The following is an 18,677-nucleotide window of genomic DNA, read 5'->3' as shown; positions in this document are numbered from 1 at the left end:
CCAGTAGCACCCAGTGCCGCGCAGTCCCCGACACCCCACTGCCAGCGGCTTCCTCAGCTCGGGGTTCAGGAAGCTCGGTGGCTCTGATCAGAACGGCTGCGCGTGTTAGGGAAACCTCCCCGTCCACACCTCGAGCTACTGAAGGATTTATTTCAGGGCAGCTTACGGGGTAGAAAGCAGATTAATTTTACCCAAAGTTTTACAGCCCGGTCCTTAGCAGTGACAGAGGAGTGGTGGCTTCTCTTCAAAGTAAGCAAAGCGAAACTGATGTAAATACCTCGTGCCTGTTTCCCTCCTTGGGGTTCTGCCTTCTCAGTGCTCCTTCCAAAGCCGTCCTGCAGCCTGTGCCGTTTCCTGAGTGATCTGAGCTGCGATTGCCATTAATCAAGGCCAAGCCAAGATCTGATGCTACACAAAAGACCAGGAGACGCTTTGAACACATGGGAAGCCCTGCAGAGAGCCCGCACGCCTTCAAGGTTTTGTTTTTAGAAGATGGGAGAAGGAAGAGTCGGCGCTACAGCCCCAAAACCAGCAGCGAGGCAGCTGCAGCCGGGCGCAGCACCGGAGCGTGCTGGCAGCCACTGCTCCAAGGGGTGGCAGCACCGGAACAGCTTCTCCGGGAGCTGTGACACGGGTGTGACAGGCGAAGGGACCTTCAGCTCTTGCCACCCTCGAGCGCAGCCAGAGCTCGGGCAGGGAGGCGTTTGCGGAGAATCAATACAAGGAAATATTTGTTGGGTTTGGTCCCCGGTGTCCTATGTGGGAGGCACTTTCCCTGCATGGGTCACGAGCACGAGGCTGCGGTCTGGGCTCTCCGCTAGCTCAGACCGAGGGATTTGCAATCTTGGAGCCGCTTTTGCAGCCGCCCGGCCCAGAGCTGTCCTGCCCTGGCACGGTTTGCTCCAGAGGAAACCGCCTCTCGGGGCCCAAAGGGTGCTTTGGATTCAGCTCGGCCCAGAGAAAGTCGGAGGCAGCTGGGTGGTTTGCAGAGGACAAGGCCAGCAGGAGAAACACCTTCTGTTCCGCTGGCTGGCAGGGTTGAAGTCCAGGCGTAGCGCTCGGATCAACCGCAGTTCACAAACACAGCTCAGGGCATTCACCCGCCGCCAGTGCAGAGCTGCAGCTCTGGCCCAGTTCTCCCAGAACTGTTTGCCTTTCCTCTTTACGTGCCTGAAAGGAAGGCAAATGACGTCGCTTTTTCCCAAAAAAAAAAAATCCCCTCGCAGCTTCCTCCAGGGTTCCTGCTACTGCCTTTTCTTGGTCTTAACTCTGTTTTTTGCCTTCCCGCTCCCCAGCCTGCCTCCTGCCAGTGACACCAAGCAGCGTACGACTTGTGCCAGCCCGAACTGGAAAACTCAGGAGTTTCAGTCTTGGTTGCACCGACCGCTGCCCTGGGCTCACACGGGCACAGACCGAAGGGCTGAGGACAGGAGCAGCCGCGGAGATTTTGGTTTTTTGGTAACAGCGTTGTTAAAAAAAAAAAAAACAAAACTCACGGGAGCGCTGCACTTAGGCCAAGCAGCCCCCCCCCACTGACAGCCACCCGCCGAGCCCCCGGTCCGGCTGCCTGCTGCCCCTTTGGGATGAGCTTGGGGTTTCTGGTGCGTGTTACAGGGCTGAGGTGGTGCCGGGGAAGTCACCGAGGTTGGGCTCGGGGTGGTGCCGTGCACCGCGCCGGTTTACGACCGGTCCCTGGTGCCTGCCCGTGCTTGCTCTGCAGGAGGGGCTGGTGGCCAGCCCCTTGTGCTGCTCACCGGGAAGCGGCGCGGCGTCGAGCCGTGCTCTGACACGCCACCGGGAACTAAGGGAAGCTCGTTGTACCCCCAGAACCGCAGCTCGTTTCCACACACCCCCAGCCCAACTGCTCCACACACCGTGGTTCAGAGCAGGTACGTTCACACCAGGGCTGAGAGCCTCTGAAGCCAGCACGCTGTCTGGTTTCTCCACAACAATGCAAGACCCTCTGCTGTTTTTCAGCCGAGTCCAGGAAGGCAAAGGTGTGCGAGGTAACCCCAAGACTGACAGGCAGCGGGACCCCGAGCGCAGCTGCCCCATCCCGGCAGGTAGTGGGGAGGGCAGGCCAGACACAGGTGCCCTGACCCGAGTCCTCGCTTGCCCACGAGGTCGCTGCTCGGCTGGGTGGGTGCTGGTTTTTGACCCTGAGGGCCTGTAAAAGTGGAAGACGGAACGCAAACAACGTCCTCCTGTTCGAAAAATAAATCCAAATAAGCCAGGTGCAACGCCAGGCTGAACTTTGCCCAAGCACGTTTTTCAGCCGTTTGTGCCCACTCCCTCTGGTAGGAGGTGGAAACGTCTCAGGGCAGCAGAAGCAAGAACCCCGGCAGCAGGATTTTGGGGTAGCCTGTAAAGGCCTCACGGGAGCCATGGCTTTTGTGCCACTTTCCTCATACGGTTGTCATAAAGCAGACCTGGGGCAAGGGTGGCTTCCTCAGCCCAGTCACACGCTGCTACGTGGAGCCTGGAGCCACGAGCCTTGGTTGCAGCCAGGGTTTTAAGCTGGGCACAGAGATTTTCAGTGCTCCTGAGCAAGGCCCACAGCTCCTGCTGCCTCTCCTTAGCTGGGGAGCAAATGTTACGAGCGGGGAACCCGAGAGGGATTCACAAACAGCCACAGAGCACAAGCCCCAGCCCCTGTCAGGCAGCCAAGCGCCCCAGGGGCACCCTCGTCTGCAGGCGCTGCCCCCTCCCAGCTCGCACCCAAGCCTGCACGGGCTGCTTGGAGCCCTCCTGGGGAAGAAATCACACGTTCTGCCTGAAAAATATGCCACTTTTTTTGTCTTTATGTTGCACCGCAGTTTTAACAAAGATACGAACATGCAGAGTAGTGCCACTTGCCAGCAGGAGCTCAGAAGAGAACGCAGCAATGCCTGTCAGCGGTCGGCAGGGAGAGAGGCGCTTGGAAAAGGGCCGGGAGATGCACTGCCAGTAAGAACAGCACCCCAAAGACCCCCCCACGCCCTCTCCCTGCCCGCACCCACAGATTTCCTAGCCTTCCTTTCCCCCAGGGCAGCAGGTCATCCTCTCCAGCTGGGACGGGAGCCCTCCCTTGAGCCCCACGGGGTCCAGACTGTTCCACCTCTGGCAAGAACAGAAGCAGCAGCAAGGGTGGAAGACACCAAGTGCAGCTCAGCCCCGAAACCCCCTGCTCAGATGTGATTTACCCTTGAGCCCATTACAGGTGAGGAGAAGGGAACCATTTTTTTTTACCCTTTCTCCATTCGGTTTCCAGACAGCAGCATGATGCCCTCTGCTCCCTGAAAATGATGGGTTATGGCAATGAGGAGGAGCTGCAATGGCTGATTTTTATGCTGCTGTTTTCCTTTCCCAAGGCCCAGGGAGGCAGAACAGGAATTATTTCAAAAAATAAACCGGCCCTTGTTTTCACAAGAGAGCAAGAATGCCAGAAGGGGGAGGGAGTAAAAACTCAGGAGAACCTGCTGCCAGAACTGATATGGCAAAGCGTGGATTACTAACGCTGAAGAGCCAGGAGATTAAGCTAAGCAATACATTAAGGGTATGTCCCAAAGCCTCTCGAGTCTGGCTCTTGTAGCCCTAATGCTCTTTTTGCTCTAGCCCCTCCTTCTCCGCTAACTGCTGTTTGGGAAGTGTCGCAGATGGCTCTGACTGGAACTGCTGCAGGCTGGTTCTGTGGCCTTGTGTTCTGCTTGACACGGGACAACTGAGGATGACTTCACGGAGCTGCCTCCCCAGCAAGCTCAGGTGGGGATGCTGGAAGTGCTTACTTGCCCAAGGTAAGGGATCCCTACTTATCCGGCAACACAAATCCTGCCCCGTTCGACGGGCTGACTGAGGGAGGGGAGGAAAAGAGGAGGACTCAGTTGAATTTAGCCTTTGAAAAGTCCATTTCTGGATGCTGTTCCATGAACCTGCAAGGAAAACAAAGGTAAGAGCTTGGTCAGTCAGCAGGAGCCGCAGAACAGCTCCCCTCAGGGACACACAGTGCCTGAGAACTCAGCACCCCCTCAATCCCATTTCAAGTCGCTCGTGCAGCCTCCTCCTGTTCCGCTTTTCAGGTTCGAGGCAGCCTTCTCCCAAGGTTTAAGGCCTCCCTACTTCCTGTGCTATCAAGTCTGCTTCCTCCTCACACCCTCCACAGCAGGGACTGTTTTACCGAGCTTCCCGGGCCGCAATCTCCAAACTACAAACGTTTTTCCCTTAGGTCAGTGGTATCAGCGATCCTACCAGCCGCCAAGGTCAGCAAGCCCAGACACATGGCAGTTATTAATTATCAGACACACACCCTTTAACTGTTACCTCCCGGACAGACACGTAGCAGCTATGGCCCTGATTGTGGAGCAGAGGGGAGATTATAAGGGTAGATTATGATTTAAGCTTAAACGTGTTCACATTACGCATTACTGGAGACACCGGGAATGTCTCCAGTGCTGCGACAGTGAAATCTAACGAAGCACACGACCGGAGAAATCTGTTCTCAGACTAGGTGCAACCCGATTACAAATGCCCTGCAACCCCAGCAGATAGGACTATTTGGACACAGGTTGCCACATCAGGAAGTTCTGAGAACAAAACGCTGTGCCTGCGGGCGCTCGGCAGCGAGGTATTAGCACACGCAGAAGCTCCCACCTTCCTCCTCTGCCCTGCAGTTCACCACGGGGTACAATGTGTAACCGTGTGGGGGGTGCAGACACAAAGCACAGTAAGGGCAGGCCCCCTTTCTTCTTCCACGCTCTCATCTCATGTTTTCCCCTGAAATGCTACCGCAGCACTTCCACCTCCGCGGAAATCTGTGCTGCGGGAGTCGCGTCCTTGTTTAGCAGCCAGGAGGGCTTCGCTGGCAGAGATTAGCGCCCACCTGGGTGTCACTGAGTCCACTTTGGCCTGAACAAAGTCTAAACTTCCCATCCGCTCCCTACCAGCCAATCTGCACCCAAGCCAAATTTGTGGAGAGCCGAATGAGTGACCTTGCCGACGCGGTATCCTGTACGTGCACTTTCCAGGGAGGCAAGGACTGCCTGCCGTGCTATCGGCTCCACAGGCACTGAGGACGTCTGGTCTCTGCTCCAGAAGTCTCATCCTGCCCTAAACTCAGTGCACTGATCAGAGCGAAGCTTCTGCCAGCACAGATAAGCCAAGGAAGGAAAGGAGTCAGGTGCAGAAGGCCAGGCCTGCTACACTAATCCTCCTTCCAACCCTGAGATAAGATGGGGATTTGCACTTGCTGAGGAAGCTGCCTGATCCAGAACTGCCTCCACGCCTTCCTACGCGGCCTTGGGAGCCCTGGGGGTAATTTCCCCGCCGAGGTGCGTTTATGCCAAACAGGGCAATAAAGACATAAAAGGGTTACGGGCCTGGAGACAGCTGTCTGGTGGCAGGTGTGTAGAGCGGGGAGATTATCTGTGCTACTGAGCAGGAGATTAGAAAACAATCAAGACCATGTTAAAGTTCAGTAGAGATGGCACCTCCATGCCCAAACATGCTTTCTGGACTTGAAATCAGCAGATTAAGACAATACCAGAGCTAGGCTGTTCCTAGAATTTCCCATTACACTTTCTGCACTCACCGACTTTTATAGACACCGGTGGGTAGCCAGTGACCGTCTAACTGCTGACATGACCTCAGGTAGGACTGAATGCCAACCCGTTTTCTGCTCGGTTGCACTGCTAGGTATTTGTGAAGGGAGAAGAGGAGAAGGGGTATGGGAAAGCGAGTACCCACGAATTAAATCAGTTCTACGCACTTTTTCAAAATGTCTTGCTTCTTCTGTTCGTCAGATGTGGGGAGGCCCATGGATTTCTGTCGTTGATCGTACATCATTTTCTCCACCATGCTGCGAGTCTCGCTGTCCAGGTCTGACAACTGAAACCAAGGACTTCTATCAACATTGAAACCTTCCTCAACCCCCCCCACACACAGCCTGCCTGCAGAGAACGTGACTACACTGACGTTACATGGTGCTGTGCGCACAGGCTTCAGAAATACTTATACAGACACTAATCTATAAACTCAGCTCCATTCACCTGCAGTTCTGGGAGCATTTATATTCTAAGATAGCACCATATGCATCAGTACTCCCAGTACTGTTTTTTTCTGCTAGCAGAACAAAGATGTAGCAGTTGAACGTGAGCTCAGCGCGAGCACATTTATGAGAAGGCTCCATTCAGGAAAAGAGGGAGTTCTTACTTTTGAGTTCTCTGGATTAATTTTCTTGGTGTTGATTTCTGGGTCCGTGGAGACTAGTTTGTTCCACCATTCCATCTTGTTGATCTGAAGGAAAGAAGAGGCAAAAATTATTTATTTTTCCTGGACTTGTTCTTGGAATTTTATGTCTCAGTCACAGGAAAAAAAATGCTGGAATCAAACTTTGACGGTTTTCTAAATGCCAGTAAAATCTGAAGGTGGATAAAGGGCATTACTTTCCTTTCTAACCACTATACCTAGCCTGAATTTCCATAACTGGCAAATCTTGAGAGCAAGTTACATGTCACGTTTGGCACAACAAAAGAGGATTAAAAAAAAACACACCTGGAGAGGCCCAGAAGGGACAAGAGCAGCAATAAGTTCTGTCCCTGGATTTTTCATGTCGCTAACAGATGTGAAAGAATAGCGCTATTCCACTAAGGCGTAACTTTAAAATTACTGATTTCCTTCCAGCTTTTCCTGAACTGCTTAGCAATCAATTGGACATACTGGATTAGCATGAACTTAGGCTGAAAATAGAGGCAACCTGAAATACCCTGCTTCCAGTAGTAGCACTGACATTGTGCAACGGACAAGCATGATTCTTCTGTTTCAGCTCACAAAGCCCAGGGCTTTCATTGGTTTCGTGACTCTCATTTCACTAAGTAAGAGGCAGACAAGTCCCAGTTCTCCCCGATCTGTTCTGCTTTACCTTTTCCAGGTGCACGGTGACTGTTTTACCATCTTCAATCAGCCAGGAGCTCTCCTCCACCTTCACTTCATTGAAAAGGTCTCCATCGATAACGGGCGAGTGGCCCTTCAGGCCGACTTTGAGGTGCCGTCTCTGGATATCAACCACCACGTCCTTCCCCTTCAGCCGGAAGCTCACCTTGAAAGGGATGGCCAGCTGGACCAGACAGAGGTCAGATGTGAGGAGCAGAGCAATGGAGTCTCTCCTTGCCCTCTCGTGCTGCTGTTTTAAGGCTTTTTGCCTTGCTTTCACCAGAGTAAGACAGTACTCAATGATTTTCCCTAGGGTACTGAGCAAGCAGGCATAGGATGAAAGGATACGTGTGTAAATTTGGCAACAGGATGGCCAATATATCTCAGTGGAAGGGAAGCAGATTTTAATGTCTTAACTGTGTACACCAAGGTTTGTCAGAGTTAAGTACAGCTTTTGGGAATGGTATTTAGTTACCAAGCTCTCCTCCAGCTATTGAAATGCTGCCATTAAGTAAAATTAGCAGCCTTCTGTGAGCAAATGAAATACAGGGCAGCAGGTCCACTATCCTTACTAGCACTTGCTCTTATTTCCTGGCTAAGATTCCTCAGGCCCTGGATATAAGGCAATACTTACATCCAGCTCTGAAAGAGTCTGTGTCCATCTGTAATTTGGAAGGTCAGCTCCATTGCCAGAGTTGGGTTTAAGTTTTCCTTTATCCTTCTCATCTTCCTCTTCTTCATCTGTTTCCTAAACAACCAATTTAGAGCATAAAAAAAGGTTTTTCGAGTCTTCATGCATCTTTCACTTGTGTCAACAATTCTAGGTTTTTGTAAGAATTTCAGCTGCACATATTCAATATTCACATAACTTTAACCCACAATGAAAAGGTGTCTCTATTAAGACACAGTAACAAGGGGTCAAAAGAGGTGTTGAAGTCGTTGGAAATTGTGTTATGACACAACTTTTTTCAGTGCATATTCCCAAAGAAAGCCAGGCTGGACATCCCGTAACACTCACAAGAGTTCTGATGGTTAACCAGAAACATGTTTCTCCCAGTCTAACATAAAGTCCCTAGGTGAGCTTTACCTGCTTGTTAGAATCTGAAGATTCACCTTCATCTTCCGAGGATTTCACTGGGACGCTGTTAACCTCTTTCTGTGCTTCTTTTTTCTGTTTAAAAAGAGAATGAACACGCTCAAATAGCGCTGATACTTTGTGCCACTTGCTGATCTGACACTAGGTGGCCTCAGCCTCTTCATCTGGAGCTTAAAGAACCAGAGACAGAGCTACAGGGGGAATTTTCAGCCCTTGGAACAGGATCCCCATCTGGGGATCCAGACACGGCCTTTTACATCGCTCACCACTACCTGAACTACGTGCCAGCAGACAGAGGAGACAGCCCAGGCCTGGACGGCACCCACACGTGCCAAACGCTGCTCTCACCTGGTCGATTTCCAGCTGCAGCCTTTCTGCTTCCTCGTCCGTAAGTTCCTTAATCCTCGGCTCGTTCGCTTCCTGCTTTGCTTCTTTAGCGAGTTTCGCAGCTCGCTCTGCCTTTTCTCGCCGTTCCGCCTCTTGACGAGCCTTTTTCTCCTTCCGCTCCTTCTGAGCTAGTTTGTTGTGATGGTTGAAGGTGTCTGTGATCAGCTGAAAGACAGGAACGCATAACAAAAGGTTTAAGAAAAAAAAAAACACTTCTTCAAACCCAAATGACTATCTACTAAGGCCCTGAGAACACGTTAGCCATACTGATGTGACTTCCCCTCATTTTCACTCTAGTTGTTTGACTGAAAATCTAGAGGGGGGAAAGCTTGAAGTATTTAAATGCAGCCCTTCCTAGCCCTTTCTTATATAGGGAGTGTATTTCAATGGAGATAACAAAAAAAAAAATAAAGATTCTCCATTTGTTTAGTCATTTGTGCTCTTCCAGCAGAACAAGCAGCTGCCTAACCCAGCCATTTGACCACTCTCCGTACACCTACGAGAGCTGGAAGAACAGTGACACTAGACCTAGTTTTTGCACCTACTTTTGACCTTTCCCACAACCGCGCTCTCCCCAGGCACTAGATGGAGGTTCCTCTCTTATTAGTATCTGTATTGCGAAACCTTTTCAATGAAGAAGCTCTAAAGCTCCTGGAAAGGTTGCTACAACTGCAACAGCAAAGGGCAGCAAGCAGAAACCAATAGGCATTGCAGTTGAATATCAGTGTTGTGATTTAGAGGAGAAAAAAAATGAAAAGCTTATCGTTTTACCGAGGGTCAAGTTCCTCCAAAAATCTTTGCTCCAAACCTAACTACAACTGCTCTTGTTGTTGTGACTGAAAAGCAAAATCCCAAGGTCTCTGATGCAAAAGGCTGTACTGCTCAGGGGGAAAGCTGAGTACACAGGCAGTAAGCCAGAGCAATTGCCTCGTGGTCGATAATGCCAGGGAACGCTGTGCAAAGCAGCACGTATGAGAGCTGCCGTCTGCTCCAGAAAACAATGCAGAGACGATCTGAGAAATGAAATCGGAGTGGAGTTTTCAGGCGGGTTTCGTGTACTCGTTTATGTATACCCCAGAAATTCCACAAGGAATCGGCACCTTTCCAGAGCAGCTCAAAGCACCCAGGCCTCGTGTACTTCTGTAACCGACCGCCAACTATTTCTGCTTTGTTTTTAAAGGGCAAAGTGAGATTTATTTACGCAACCCGAGCCCAGCGTTTCCTAGGACGCAGAATTCAAGACGTGCATCTCCCAGCTCCTGTTCCTAACAAGCCAGGGAGCGAGGCTATTTGCACAGCCCGAGCCTGCCAGTGCGCGCACTGCGTTTCTCTCAACTGCCATGGCGTCCCCTCGCTCTACGCAAGGGCTGCATAAAAGACGATGCCTTCCCACCCTCTCCTCTTTCTCTTTGATGCCAAAGGACCAGCAGGATTGGGGAAACAGCTTCTGCAAATTGTGCTGTTACTGTGGTGTCACAGACCCCTTGTGCTGAGCACCTCCTCAGGAGACCATAAAGCATTTTGACAGGTATCGCAGTAGCCAGGACCTCCAAAAGCACCAGCCAGTGCTTATCTCCAAGCTGCTGCTCAGTTTCAGTCCCAGGGAGCAGAGTCCTCACGAACTTGGGAGATTTCTCTCCAGTCTAAGGAAAACGGCAGGAGACTTCACCTCATTCTTCCTCTGAATCCATCCCCTTTCCCTTACCTGCCTCATTTAACCACTCCGGGGACTAGACAGCGCACGTAACTCCCTGTGTTAGCAATTAACACCTTCCCTAACACGCTCACCATGGCAGCAGTGCCTGCTTTGCTCACAGGGAGTTCCACTAGACCAGAAAGCCAAGACAAGTCTTAGACAAGACAAGCACTCCGGATTTTGTCCTCGATTCCGTACTGCCTGGGATCTAGAAGTACCAGACCCTCCCACATCAGCTCCCCTGCAAGCTCTGCTGTAACCACCCGGAGCCTCAAAGCCAGGCGGGCAGCCGAGGGGCACCGCGGCCTCCAGCCGAGCGTTGCAAAGCAGCTCACGTGCTAAGCCAGAGGGGAACAGCCACCACGCAGGTGAGTACAACCAAGAAACCTCCAGAGAGCCTGCCTAACTCCTGCTGGAACGCTCCGCCTGCCAGCGAGGCAGCCCAGAGCCCCAGGCTCGCTCAGTCCAGACAGGTACGCGGCCCGGAGACAAAGGTGCAGCCGCATGTGCAGAGACGTGGACTTTGGGCTTTCTCTGAGGTGAACAAACAAGGTAACCTGGGGTTATCGCTTCTGCAGTGTCTGTCACCGTTAAGTCAGTGTGTCTGGCAGATTTGCTTTCCAAACAAGCCTTTGGCCAGAGCGTGGCAAAAAAAAAAAGGAAAAAAAAAAGCCCTGCACCAACGGTATCGCTTGAACAAGCAATCATGCCTCACCTCACATCGGGGCAGCTCATTATTGCTTTGTTTTGTGGTGTGTTTCATCAGCAGCACAGCCCGCTCGTCCCCCAGTGCATTAAAGGGCTTTGGGGCCTTCAGAAAGGGAAGTCTTAGCATGGCATAGACACGGCACATAAATAAGACAAAAAAAGCGTGGATTTTTTTTTTTTTTTTTTACCTTCTCTGCTACGCCATCTTCTCCACCAGTGAAGAAATCCGTTTTACGCCTCAGGAAACTAAAGAACGTGTTCACAAGCTGGTAGAGAGGAAACAGAGAAAGGGGGGAAGAGAAGGGGTGAAGAGAGAAAAAAAGAACAGTGAGACCAGATCGCTCCAAGGTACCTTGTGTCTCTACAGTAGCCTTTATTGTGTCCTTCCCATCTGTGTCTGCATCAGCACCGTACTGAAACCCCGCGACTGTTTCCCAGAGAAAACAGCCAAGGGCTTTTATGGAGATCCAGCTCCTGGATCCCATTTTTCAGAGGCATGTGTGTGTTTCACGTTAAGAGAGGGCAACCAGTTTATTCTCAGGTCACCTTGGGGACGCACCTACTTTGCCATCCCAAACTGTCACTCAGATCTCTCTGATGCAGAAACTTTGGCAATGCATATGTACTTTTAGATACACACACACACGAATGTATACAGATGCTCACGTATTCTGTATGCCTATGCCCTCGAAGTCTGCAAGCCGCCCCCAAGCTGCGTCCCGTTTATTTACAAAAGTCTAAACTTCTTTTTATTTCTGACTGTCTTGCTGCCTGCCAGATGTTGCTGGTGAACTGGCAGTTATGAACTGCCACCCCAAAATACCTCCATGGAAATGGGTTTGACTCTCAGTGGGTTTGATTTCCACCCCCATCCCCCCAGGAGTTATGTCTCGTCAGTATTTCAACCTGAAGCCCCACGGCGGCAGGAGGAGCTGTGTTTAACACCATTTCCCCACGTGTGGGTGCAGGGGTTGTTCCCACACACCCCTCCCTGCGGACCAGCTCCCCACCAGGAGCCACCGCCTGGAGGAGCGGGAGGCCCGCGCAGCGCCCCACGAGGAGGGGAGGAGCCGCGGCCGCGTTTAACGGCACCTGGCGGCGGCCACAACCCGCTGAGGGCTCGAGGGACCGCAAAACTGGGCCAGGGCGGCTCCATCCTCCCGTGCCTCTCCCCCTCCGCAGCCGCAGCAGCCCCGGGCCCCACGCGTGGCGCTGCCGAGGCCGAGAGCCCCCGACGCGGGGAGGCCGCACACGGGGGCCCCTCGCTCCGTGGCGGCGGGGGAGGGAACCCAGGGGGGCTGCGTGGGGCTGCGTGGGGCCCCCCGGGGCCTCGTCCGAGGGCCGCCGCCTGCCCCTCCCCCGTTACCCCCGGAGGAGCTCGGCGAAGCCTCCGCCGGGCCCGGCGGCGCTACCTCGCGCACGCCGCCCTGGTGCTGCTGGGCCATGGCCAGGAGCATGCCGTCGAAGCGATCCTCCTGCTCCGCCGCCTCCTCCGCGCTCAGCCCCATCCTGACCCTGACCCCGCCGCTGCTGCCGCCGCCGCCTCGGCCCCCTCACGCCGCCGCTTGCCGGAACCGGAAGGTGAGGGAGCGGAAGCTCGCGCGGCGCTCGCCTCTCCCTTCCGCCAATCGCAGCGCGCGGCCCAGCCGCTCCCTTCGCGGATTGGTCGCGGAGGGGCGCGGGAGGCGGGAGGAGAGGAGCGGGGCGCGGTTGCCGTAGCAACGGAGAGGCCTAGGCCTTTCCAGAAGGCTCCGCGGGGACCGGGGAGGCCCTGGAGGGCCAGGCCCTGATTTCCCCCCCCCCCCCTCTCAGCCCCGGTGGGCACCGAGCCGCCACCACCGCCCCCTTCCCCACACGGCTCCTGGGGCCGCTCACCCAGGCCCCGAGCGGGGCAGGGGCCTGCAGCCTGCGTAGGGACGGGTCCAGCAGGCCCCGCAGGCCGCTGCGGGTCTCCCCCCTGTGTGATCCCCCCGCGTCTGCACCCCCCAGAGCTGGGTGTGCTCGGGGGGGGGTTGTCCCCGTCAGGGTGAGCTGTGCCGCTCACAGGCTCCTGCCGCCCAGGGGATTCCTCAGCAGGCCCCCCGAAATCAGTGTTTGGATGCTGCCCCTTCCCTAAACCAACTTGTGCTGATAACGCGTACAAATGCATCTTGACACCTAATAATTGACATCCGATGATAAGACAAGGGGCGGTGGGTGCAAGCTGGAACGTAGGAGGTTCCGCTTAAATATGAGATGAAGTTTTTTCACGGTGAGGGTGCCAGAACACTAGAACAGGCTCCCGGGGGGTTGCGGAGCCTCCTTCTCCAGAGACATTCCAAACCCGCCTGGATGCGTTCCTGTGTGCCCTGATCTAGGTGTTCCTGCTCCGGCAGGGGGCTTGGACTAGCTGGTCTTTCAAGGTCCCTTCCAATCCCTAACGTTCCGTGATTCTGTGATAGCTGAGAATTCAAGGTGAAAATCTATAAATCTGGCCCTCCCCTGCCCAGTATTTCCCCTGTGACACGTGGGGCCCTGCCTTGCCCACAGGCTCCTGCTGCCCACGGGATTCCCCAGCAGGCCCCCTGAAATCATCACTCGGATGCTGCCCCTTCCCTAAACCAACAGATACAGATCAGCAGATCAGCAGATACAAATACCTGAGCAATTCAAGGTGAAAATCTATAAACCCGGCCCACCCCTGCCCAGCATTTCCCCTGTGACACATGGGGCCCTGCCTCAGGATGAGTCGTTCAGTTCACCCGCTTCCTTAACTGTAACAGCAGCGAGGCTCCTGTCAACAAGGTTAGGCAAATATCTGCTGATAAAACGACTTCCAGGTTGCTCTTTCCAAGGCCGGAGCGCACAGGCCATTTGCCACAGGGCCCTCGCTCCAGACGGGTGCCGTGTGTGTGTGTGAACTCCTTGGCAGTGACACCTGCCATATAGCGCTGCCTGATTGCAGCGCGGGGCCTTGGTGCCATGGTACAGCCCGGGTTAATGACTTTGTTTATACTGTTTGGGTAATCGCGATAAGGCCGCCCAACCCGCGCTGCCCCGTCCCCCCGCGGCAGCTGCTGGCGCTTCATTGAGAAAACGGCCATTGACGCCACGCCGAGAACTTGCTGGCCCCAGCCAATCATCCAGGGGACGGCTGCTTTTTTTTTTTTTTAATGAGGACCGCTTAATCACAGAGCGGTCAAGGCTGGGAAGGGGTGTTTCACTTGTGACCGAGCCTTATAAGAGCTGGTTTGAGCAGCCATGTGCTGGCAGAGCGGGGAGGACAGGGTGTTTCCAGGCTGAGGCAGGGAGGAAGTTTACGGGTCTCTCACATCTGCTGCAGCAGGAGCTGAGTTTCACAGAGGATCCGGGCTTCCAGCTCAGCTATGACGACCAGCAGCATGGACGTGGACTGCGAGAGGTGTCAGTGCCAGCAGGAGGACAACCGCACCGCCATCCTTTACAACCTCCTCAGCCAGAACCTGAACCACAGCCGGGGCAGCTGCAGCCCGGCCCACCAGCGCTGCCTGTGCCACCAGCGCCGGACGGTCTGCCTGCGCACACCCCACATCACCTGCCAGGCTGCCTCCGATGTGCTGGTGAAAACCGTCAGCTTCATGAAAAACCTCCCTTCCTTCCACCTGCTGCCGCGAGGGGACCAGCTCCTGCTGCTGGACAGCTGCTGGGTCCCCCTCTTCCTCCTGGGGCTGGCACAGGACATGGTGACGTTTGAGGTGATGGAGACCCCGGCCCCCAGCATGCTCAAGAAGATCCTCCTCGATGGCCAAAGCAAACGGCAGGAGCCCGAGCGGACGCAGCCCACGCTGGCTGCCGTGCAGCGGCTGCAGTGCTGCCTAAACACCTTCTGGAGCCTGGACCTGAGCCCCAAGGAATATGCCTACCTGAAGGGAGCCATTCTCTTTAATCCCGGTGAGTGCTCAACCCTCTGAGCCCTGCCTGCTGGTAGCAAGAGAAAGCCCTGCACGTGTTAGCATCTAAAAACATATTTCTTGGCTTGGAGTCGCTCAGAGTACGGGCAGGAGCGTGCGTGAGAGCAGAGAGGGCTGCTTGCCTTATCGTTAGCGCCGATAATGCAGCTGACAGCTGGGAGGCGGGAAGGAGGGATATTAAATATAGCATTAAAAACAGAGACCTTATCGCTCTGCAAACAACGAAGAGCCCTGTACTTACTCTGTAAAGCTTGTTTGCCCTGTTATCTGTTTTTGCTCCTTCAAAACAGCAGCCCTGAAATAGCCACGTCTCAGCAGTGCTGGGTACATCTTGTTAGCGTGGCGCTCAGAGACCCCCTCTGAGATGCAGGGGAAAGGAATGGGAGAAACCTGGAGCTGTTTTCCAGCCTCCCTCTTCATGGGCTTTTCCTCCTTTCTCTCTGCAGATGTCCCAGGGCTGAGAGCCTCCCAGTACATCGAGAGCCTCCAGCGGGAAGCCCAGCGAGCACTTCAGGAGGTCCTGCGGCCCCTGCATCCTGAGGACCAGGGCCGCTTTGCCCGCATTTTGCTGATTGCCTCCACCTTGAAATCCATCCCTCCTGCCCTTATCACAGACCTCTTCTTCCGGCCCATCATCGGCAACGCAGACATCGTTGAGCTCATCGCGGAAATGCTGTACGAAATCACCAGCAGGCAGCTGGCTCCCACACCACGCATGGCGCTCTGAGACGCTGCGCTCGGCTGCCGGCCTCGTGGGTGCTCCCCAACACCTCACAGGGAGCAGAGAGAATCAGGGAGTGGGGATTTAGCAGGACGGGTGCTTGGACTCTGCAAAGAACTGGCTATGCATGTGCCTGTCACTAGTATGAGCCTGTAGGACTCAGCGAGGCTTCGCAGAGCACACAGGAAAATAACTTGGATTTGGCAGATGTTTATGGCAGCACCTGCTCCACCTGTGCCAGTCTCAGCTTCAGGGAGCGCGTGTGTATGTGACTTTCCCTGGCCTGTAGCTGGTGATACGTAGCTGCCAGCAAACTCTGACACGGAGCAGGTGGGGTTAGAGGCCACTCCAGGTTTTCGCTCAGCGAATCCTTGGTCCCATCGAAATCAATGTGCATTTTGCCGCTAACTCTGAGATGAGGCTTGGCCTCAGCTGAAATCCTGTAACAGCTTGGTTATGCAGTACTTAGGTGTGCTGAGTACCCTGTCTTCAGTGGGATCACGCATAGGGTGTTCCTAAGTGGAATTTGGTCTGGGTGAAGCTTTGGTCTATCTCTATTGTGCATGAAATTGTAGCAATATTCATAAAGAATCTTCCTTAAGCACTAAGAGGGAAGAGGCCAGAGTATAAAATCTTACAGGGTGTGCAGGCAGCCAAATTCGTACTTTCTACCTTCTCTTAGATTGCATCTTTTCTCCATTATGCCATGAACTGCAACAGGATTGTTTGCAGAGCAATGGACTACCTAAGAGCAGCTAAACCTATGTCATGTAGTGCTGCGTGAATACCAGGGACTCCATCCTACCCATACACCATGCGGTGATTTTAGCAATATTGAGAGCAGCTCAGGCTGTGGTCTTACCTCCATTTCTGTGACAGGAAGAAACTCACTGAGCTGTAACACTGCAGAAACAGGCAGAACTGATTTAGTGGCAGAACAAAACATCCATGTCTTGAGTTAGAGCAGGTTGTACATGTAGCACGTCTGGAAAGTTCGCTCCTCCTGTCTGCAGCTTTTGCAACAAGTCGAATGTCAGTATTTTGTAAGTGAACATTCTTGTGGTTTGTATATAAGATACAGTAAATTATTTTTTTAATAAAATGTTTTACACTTTGGAAAATGGCGTTGACTTTCAAAGATGGTGCTAAATTTTCGGGGTTCTAAATTTCCAGAAATACTGGCTGCGGGCCTGGTGTGGGAAGGACGCTAGAGCGGACGGGGACAGAGACTTTCCCCAGAGGCTCTCCGTAAAAATCCTCCTGCCTCATCATCGCAGGGGAGCGCTGTGATGTGGACACGGGAGCTGATTCACAGCCATGTGGCTCGCAATCTCCCGAGCGCCCGGCAGAGAGAAACTTGCAGAGGCAGCAGAACCGCGGCCTGTCCACACGCTGTGCCTTCCTTCACGCGCGCAGCCTCGCCCAGAGGGCTCCCAGCCAGGCGCAGCGCTGGTGCTGGGTGCTGACTCACCTGGATGTGCAGTCGTTGCCACCAGGCACCACGACCACCACGCTTGCCGTGCCTGGTAAAGCCCCATGAGGCCTCCCTGTCCCCTCTTACCCACTGAAACCCCTCAAATTTTAGCCAGCAGCCCGGGGGGAGGACAGACTCTTTTGTCCGTCTGTCCCCGCAGCTCTCACCCCAGCTGCAGAAGGGTGACGGGCTGCTTCCAAGGTGATCTCAGCTCCTGACAGCCATTTTCCATGGGGAAGGAGCGTGTGAGTCACCAGATGATTTCCACAGGCCCACGCCAGCCACCGGCAGCCATAAGCCACACAGCGGTGACGCGTGCGTGAGTCATGGTGTGTCGGGTGCCGAACAGCCCCATTGCCACGGTGACAGAGGCAAACATTTCGGAACAGGGAAGAGCCCCCAGCCTCCTGGGGACAGGATCCCTGCAGGTCCACCTGCACGGTGGAGTCAGCCACAGGTGGTACCTCATGTCACTGCCCATGACACAGACAGAGAATCCTGGAATCATTAGGGTTGGAAAAGCCCTCCGAGATCATCTGGTCCAACCGCCCCCTACCACCACCATCACCCACTGACCACGTCCCCAAGCCCCACGTCCAACCTCTCCTTGAACACCCCCAGGGACGGTGACTCCACCACCTCCCTGGGCAACCCGTCCCAACGCCTGACCGCTCTTTCTGAGAAGAAATGTCTCCTCATTTCCAGCCTGAGCCTCCCCTGGCACAACTGGAGGCCGTTCCCTCTGGTCCTATCACCGGTTACCTGTGAGAAGAGGCCGACCCCAGCTCCCCACACCTTCCTTGGAGGCAGTTGCAGAGAGCAACGAGGTCTGCCCTGAGTCTCCCCTTCCCCAGACCAATCCACCCCATAGGACTTGTGCTCCATCCCTTCACCCCCCTCCCAGGGCCCCCCCAGCCCTCCCTTTGCTCCCTCCTTCACGGTGCCCCCAGAGCTGCTCCTTTACTGACTGGAAAGGTAAAGTAGAGGCCAAGCCCTCAGGCTTTGGGCCTGAGCAGCACGGGGGGCAGCGGGGACACCCCCAGCACCCAGTAAATGCCAGCACCCAGTGCCCCCAGCACCCAGTAAGATAACTGGAAGCTAATTAATAAAACTTTACATGGTTGTCATCAGTTTTCTAAGGGATTCTCTTCTGCGAGTTCATATTAAATATATTTTATTCAAATAATAAAGAGGATTTGTTTAATAACTAAGGAATCAGATGTTTGATGTTCTTAATTTCCATTGATGATTAGAGGACTGGAGCACCCGTCATATGAGGACAGGCTGAGAGAACCGGGCCCGTTTAGCCTGGGAAAGAGAAGACTGAGGGAAGAGATCATCAGTGTGTGTGAATATCTGAGGGGAGGGTGTCGAGAGCATGGAGCCGGTCTCTTTGCAGTTGTGCCCAGCGACAGGACAAGAGGCAACGGGCACAAACCGAAGCACAGGAGGTTCCGGCTGAATGTGAGGGGGCACTTGTTTACTGGGAGGTGACAGAGCACTGGGACAGGCTGCCCAGAAAGGCTGTGGAGTCTCCTTCTCTGGAGATATCCAAAACCCGCCTGGACGCCATCCTGCGCAAGGTGCTCTGGGTGAGCCTGCTCGGCAGGGGGGTTGGACTAGGTGGTCTTCAGAGGTCCCTGCCAACCTGGGCCATTCTGGGATTGTGTGATTGTGTGATTCTGGAATTCTGGAATTCTGGGATTCTGGGATTCTGGGATTCAGAGCCCCTCCCCCCCCAGCACCCATCCCCATTACCCCCC

At 54.1% G+C, this 18,677-nt stretch overlaps 2 protein-coding genes across 2 annotated transcripts; one reads left to right on the top strand and one right to left on the bottom strand.

Annotated features, from left to right (window-relative positions):
* Nucleotides 1-2,778: 2,778 nt before the first annotated feature.
* Nucleotides 2,779-12,386, bottom strand: NUDC (nuclear distribution C, dynein complex regulator). The gene is made up of 9 exons (XM_080567299.1): nt 12,203-12,386; nt 10,979-11,056; nt 8,348-8,551; nt 7,991-8,074; nt 7,538-7,651; nt 6,893-7,087; nt 6,184-6,267; nt 5,741-5,859; nt 2,779-3,908 (listed from the first exon to the last, which is right to left on the bottom strand). The coding sequence occupies exons 1-9, from the start codon at nt 12,296-12,298 to the stop codon at nt 3,857-3,859; spliced, it is 1,026 nt and encodes a 341-aa protein (XP_080423425.1). The 5' UTR covers nt 12,299-12,386; the 3' UTR covers nt 2,779-3,856.
* Nucleotides 12,387-12,540: 154 nt separating this feature from the next.
* NR0B2 (nuclear receptor subfamily 0 group B member 2) lies at nt 12,541-16,561 on the top strand. The gene is made up of 2 exons (XM_080567306.1): nt 12,541-14,699; nt 15,166-16,561. The coding sequence occupies exons 1-2, from the start codon at nt 14,156-14,158 to the stop codon at nt 15,444-15,446; spliced, it is 825 nt and encodes a 274-aa protein (XP_080423432.1). The 5' UTR covers nt 12,541-14,155; the 3' UTR covers nt 15,447-16,561.
* Nucleotides 16,562-18,677: the final 2,116 nt, after the last annotated feature.

Source organism: Anser brachyrhynchus (genome assembly GCF_964034855.1).
Source record: "Anser brachyrhynchus genome assembly, chromosome: 24".
Taxonomy (NCBI): Eukaryota; Metazoa; Chordata; class Aves; order Anseriformes; family Anatidae; genus Anser; species Anser brachyrhynchus.
The sequence above is the reverse complement of the archived record's forward strand: the minus strand, read 5'-3'. Positions and strand labels throughout refer to the sequence as shown.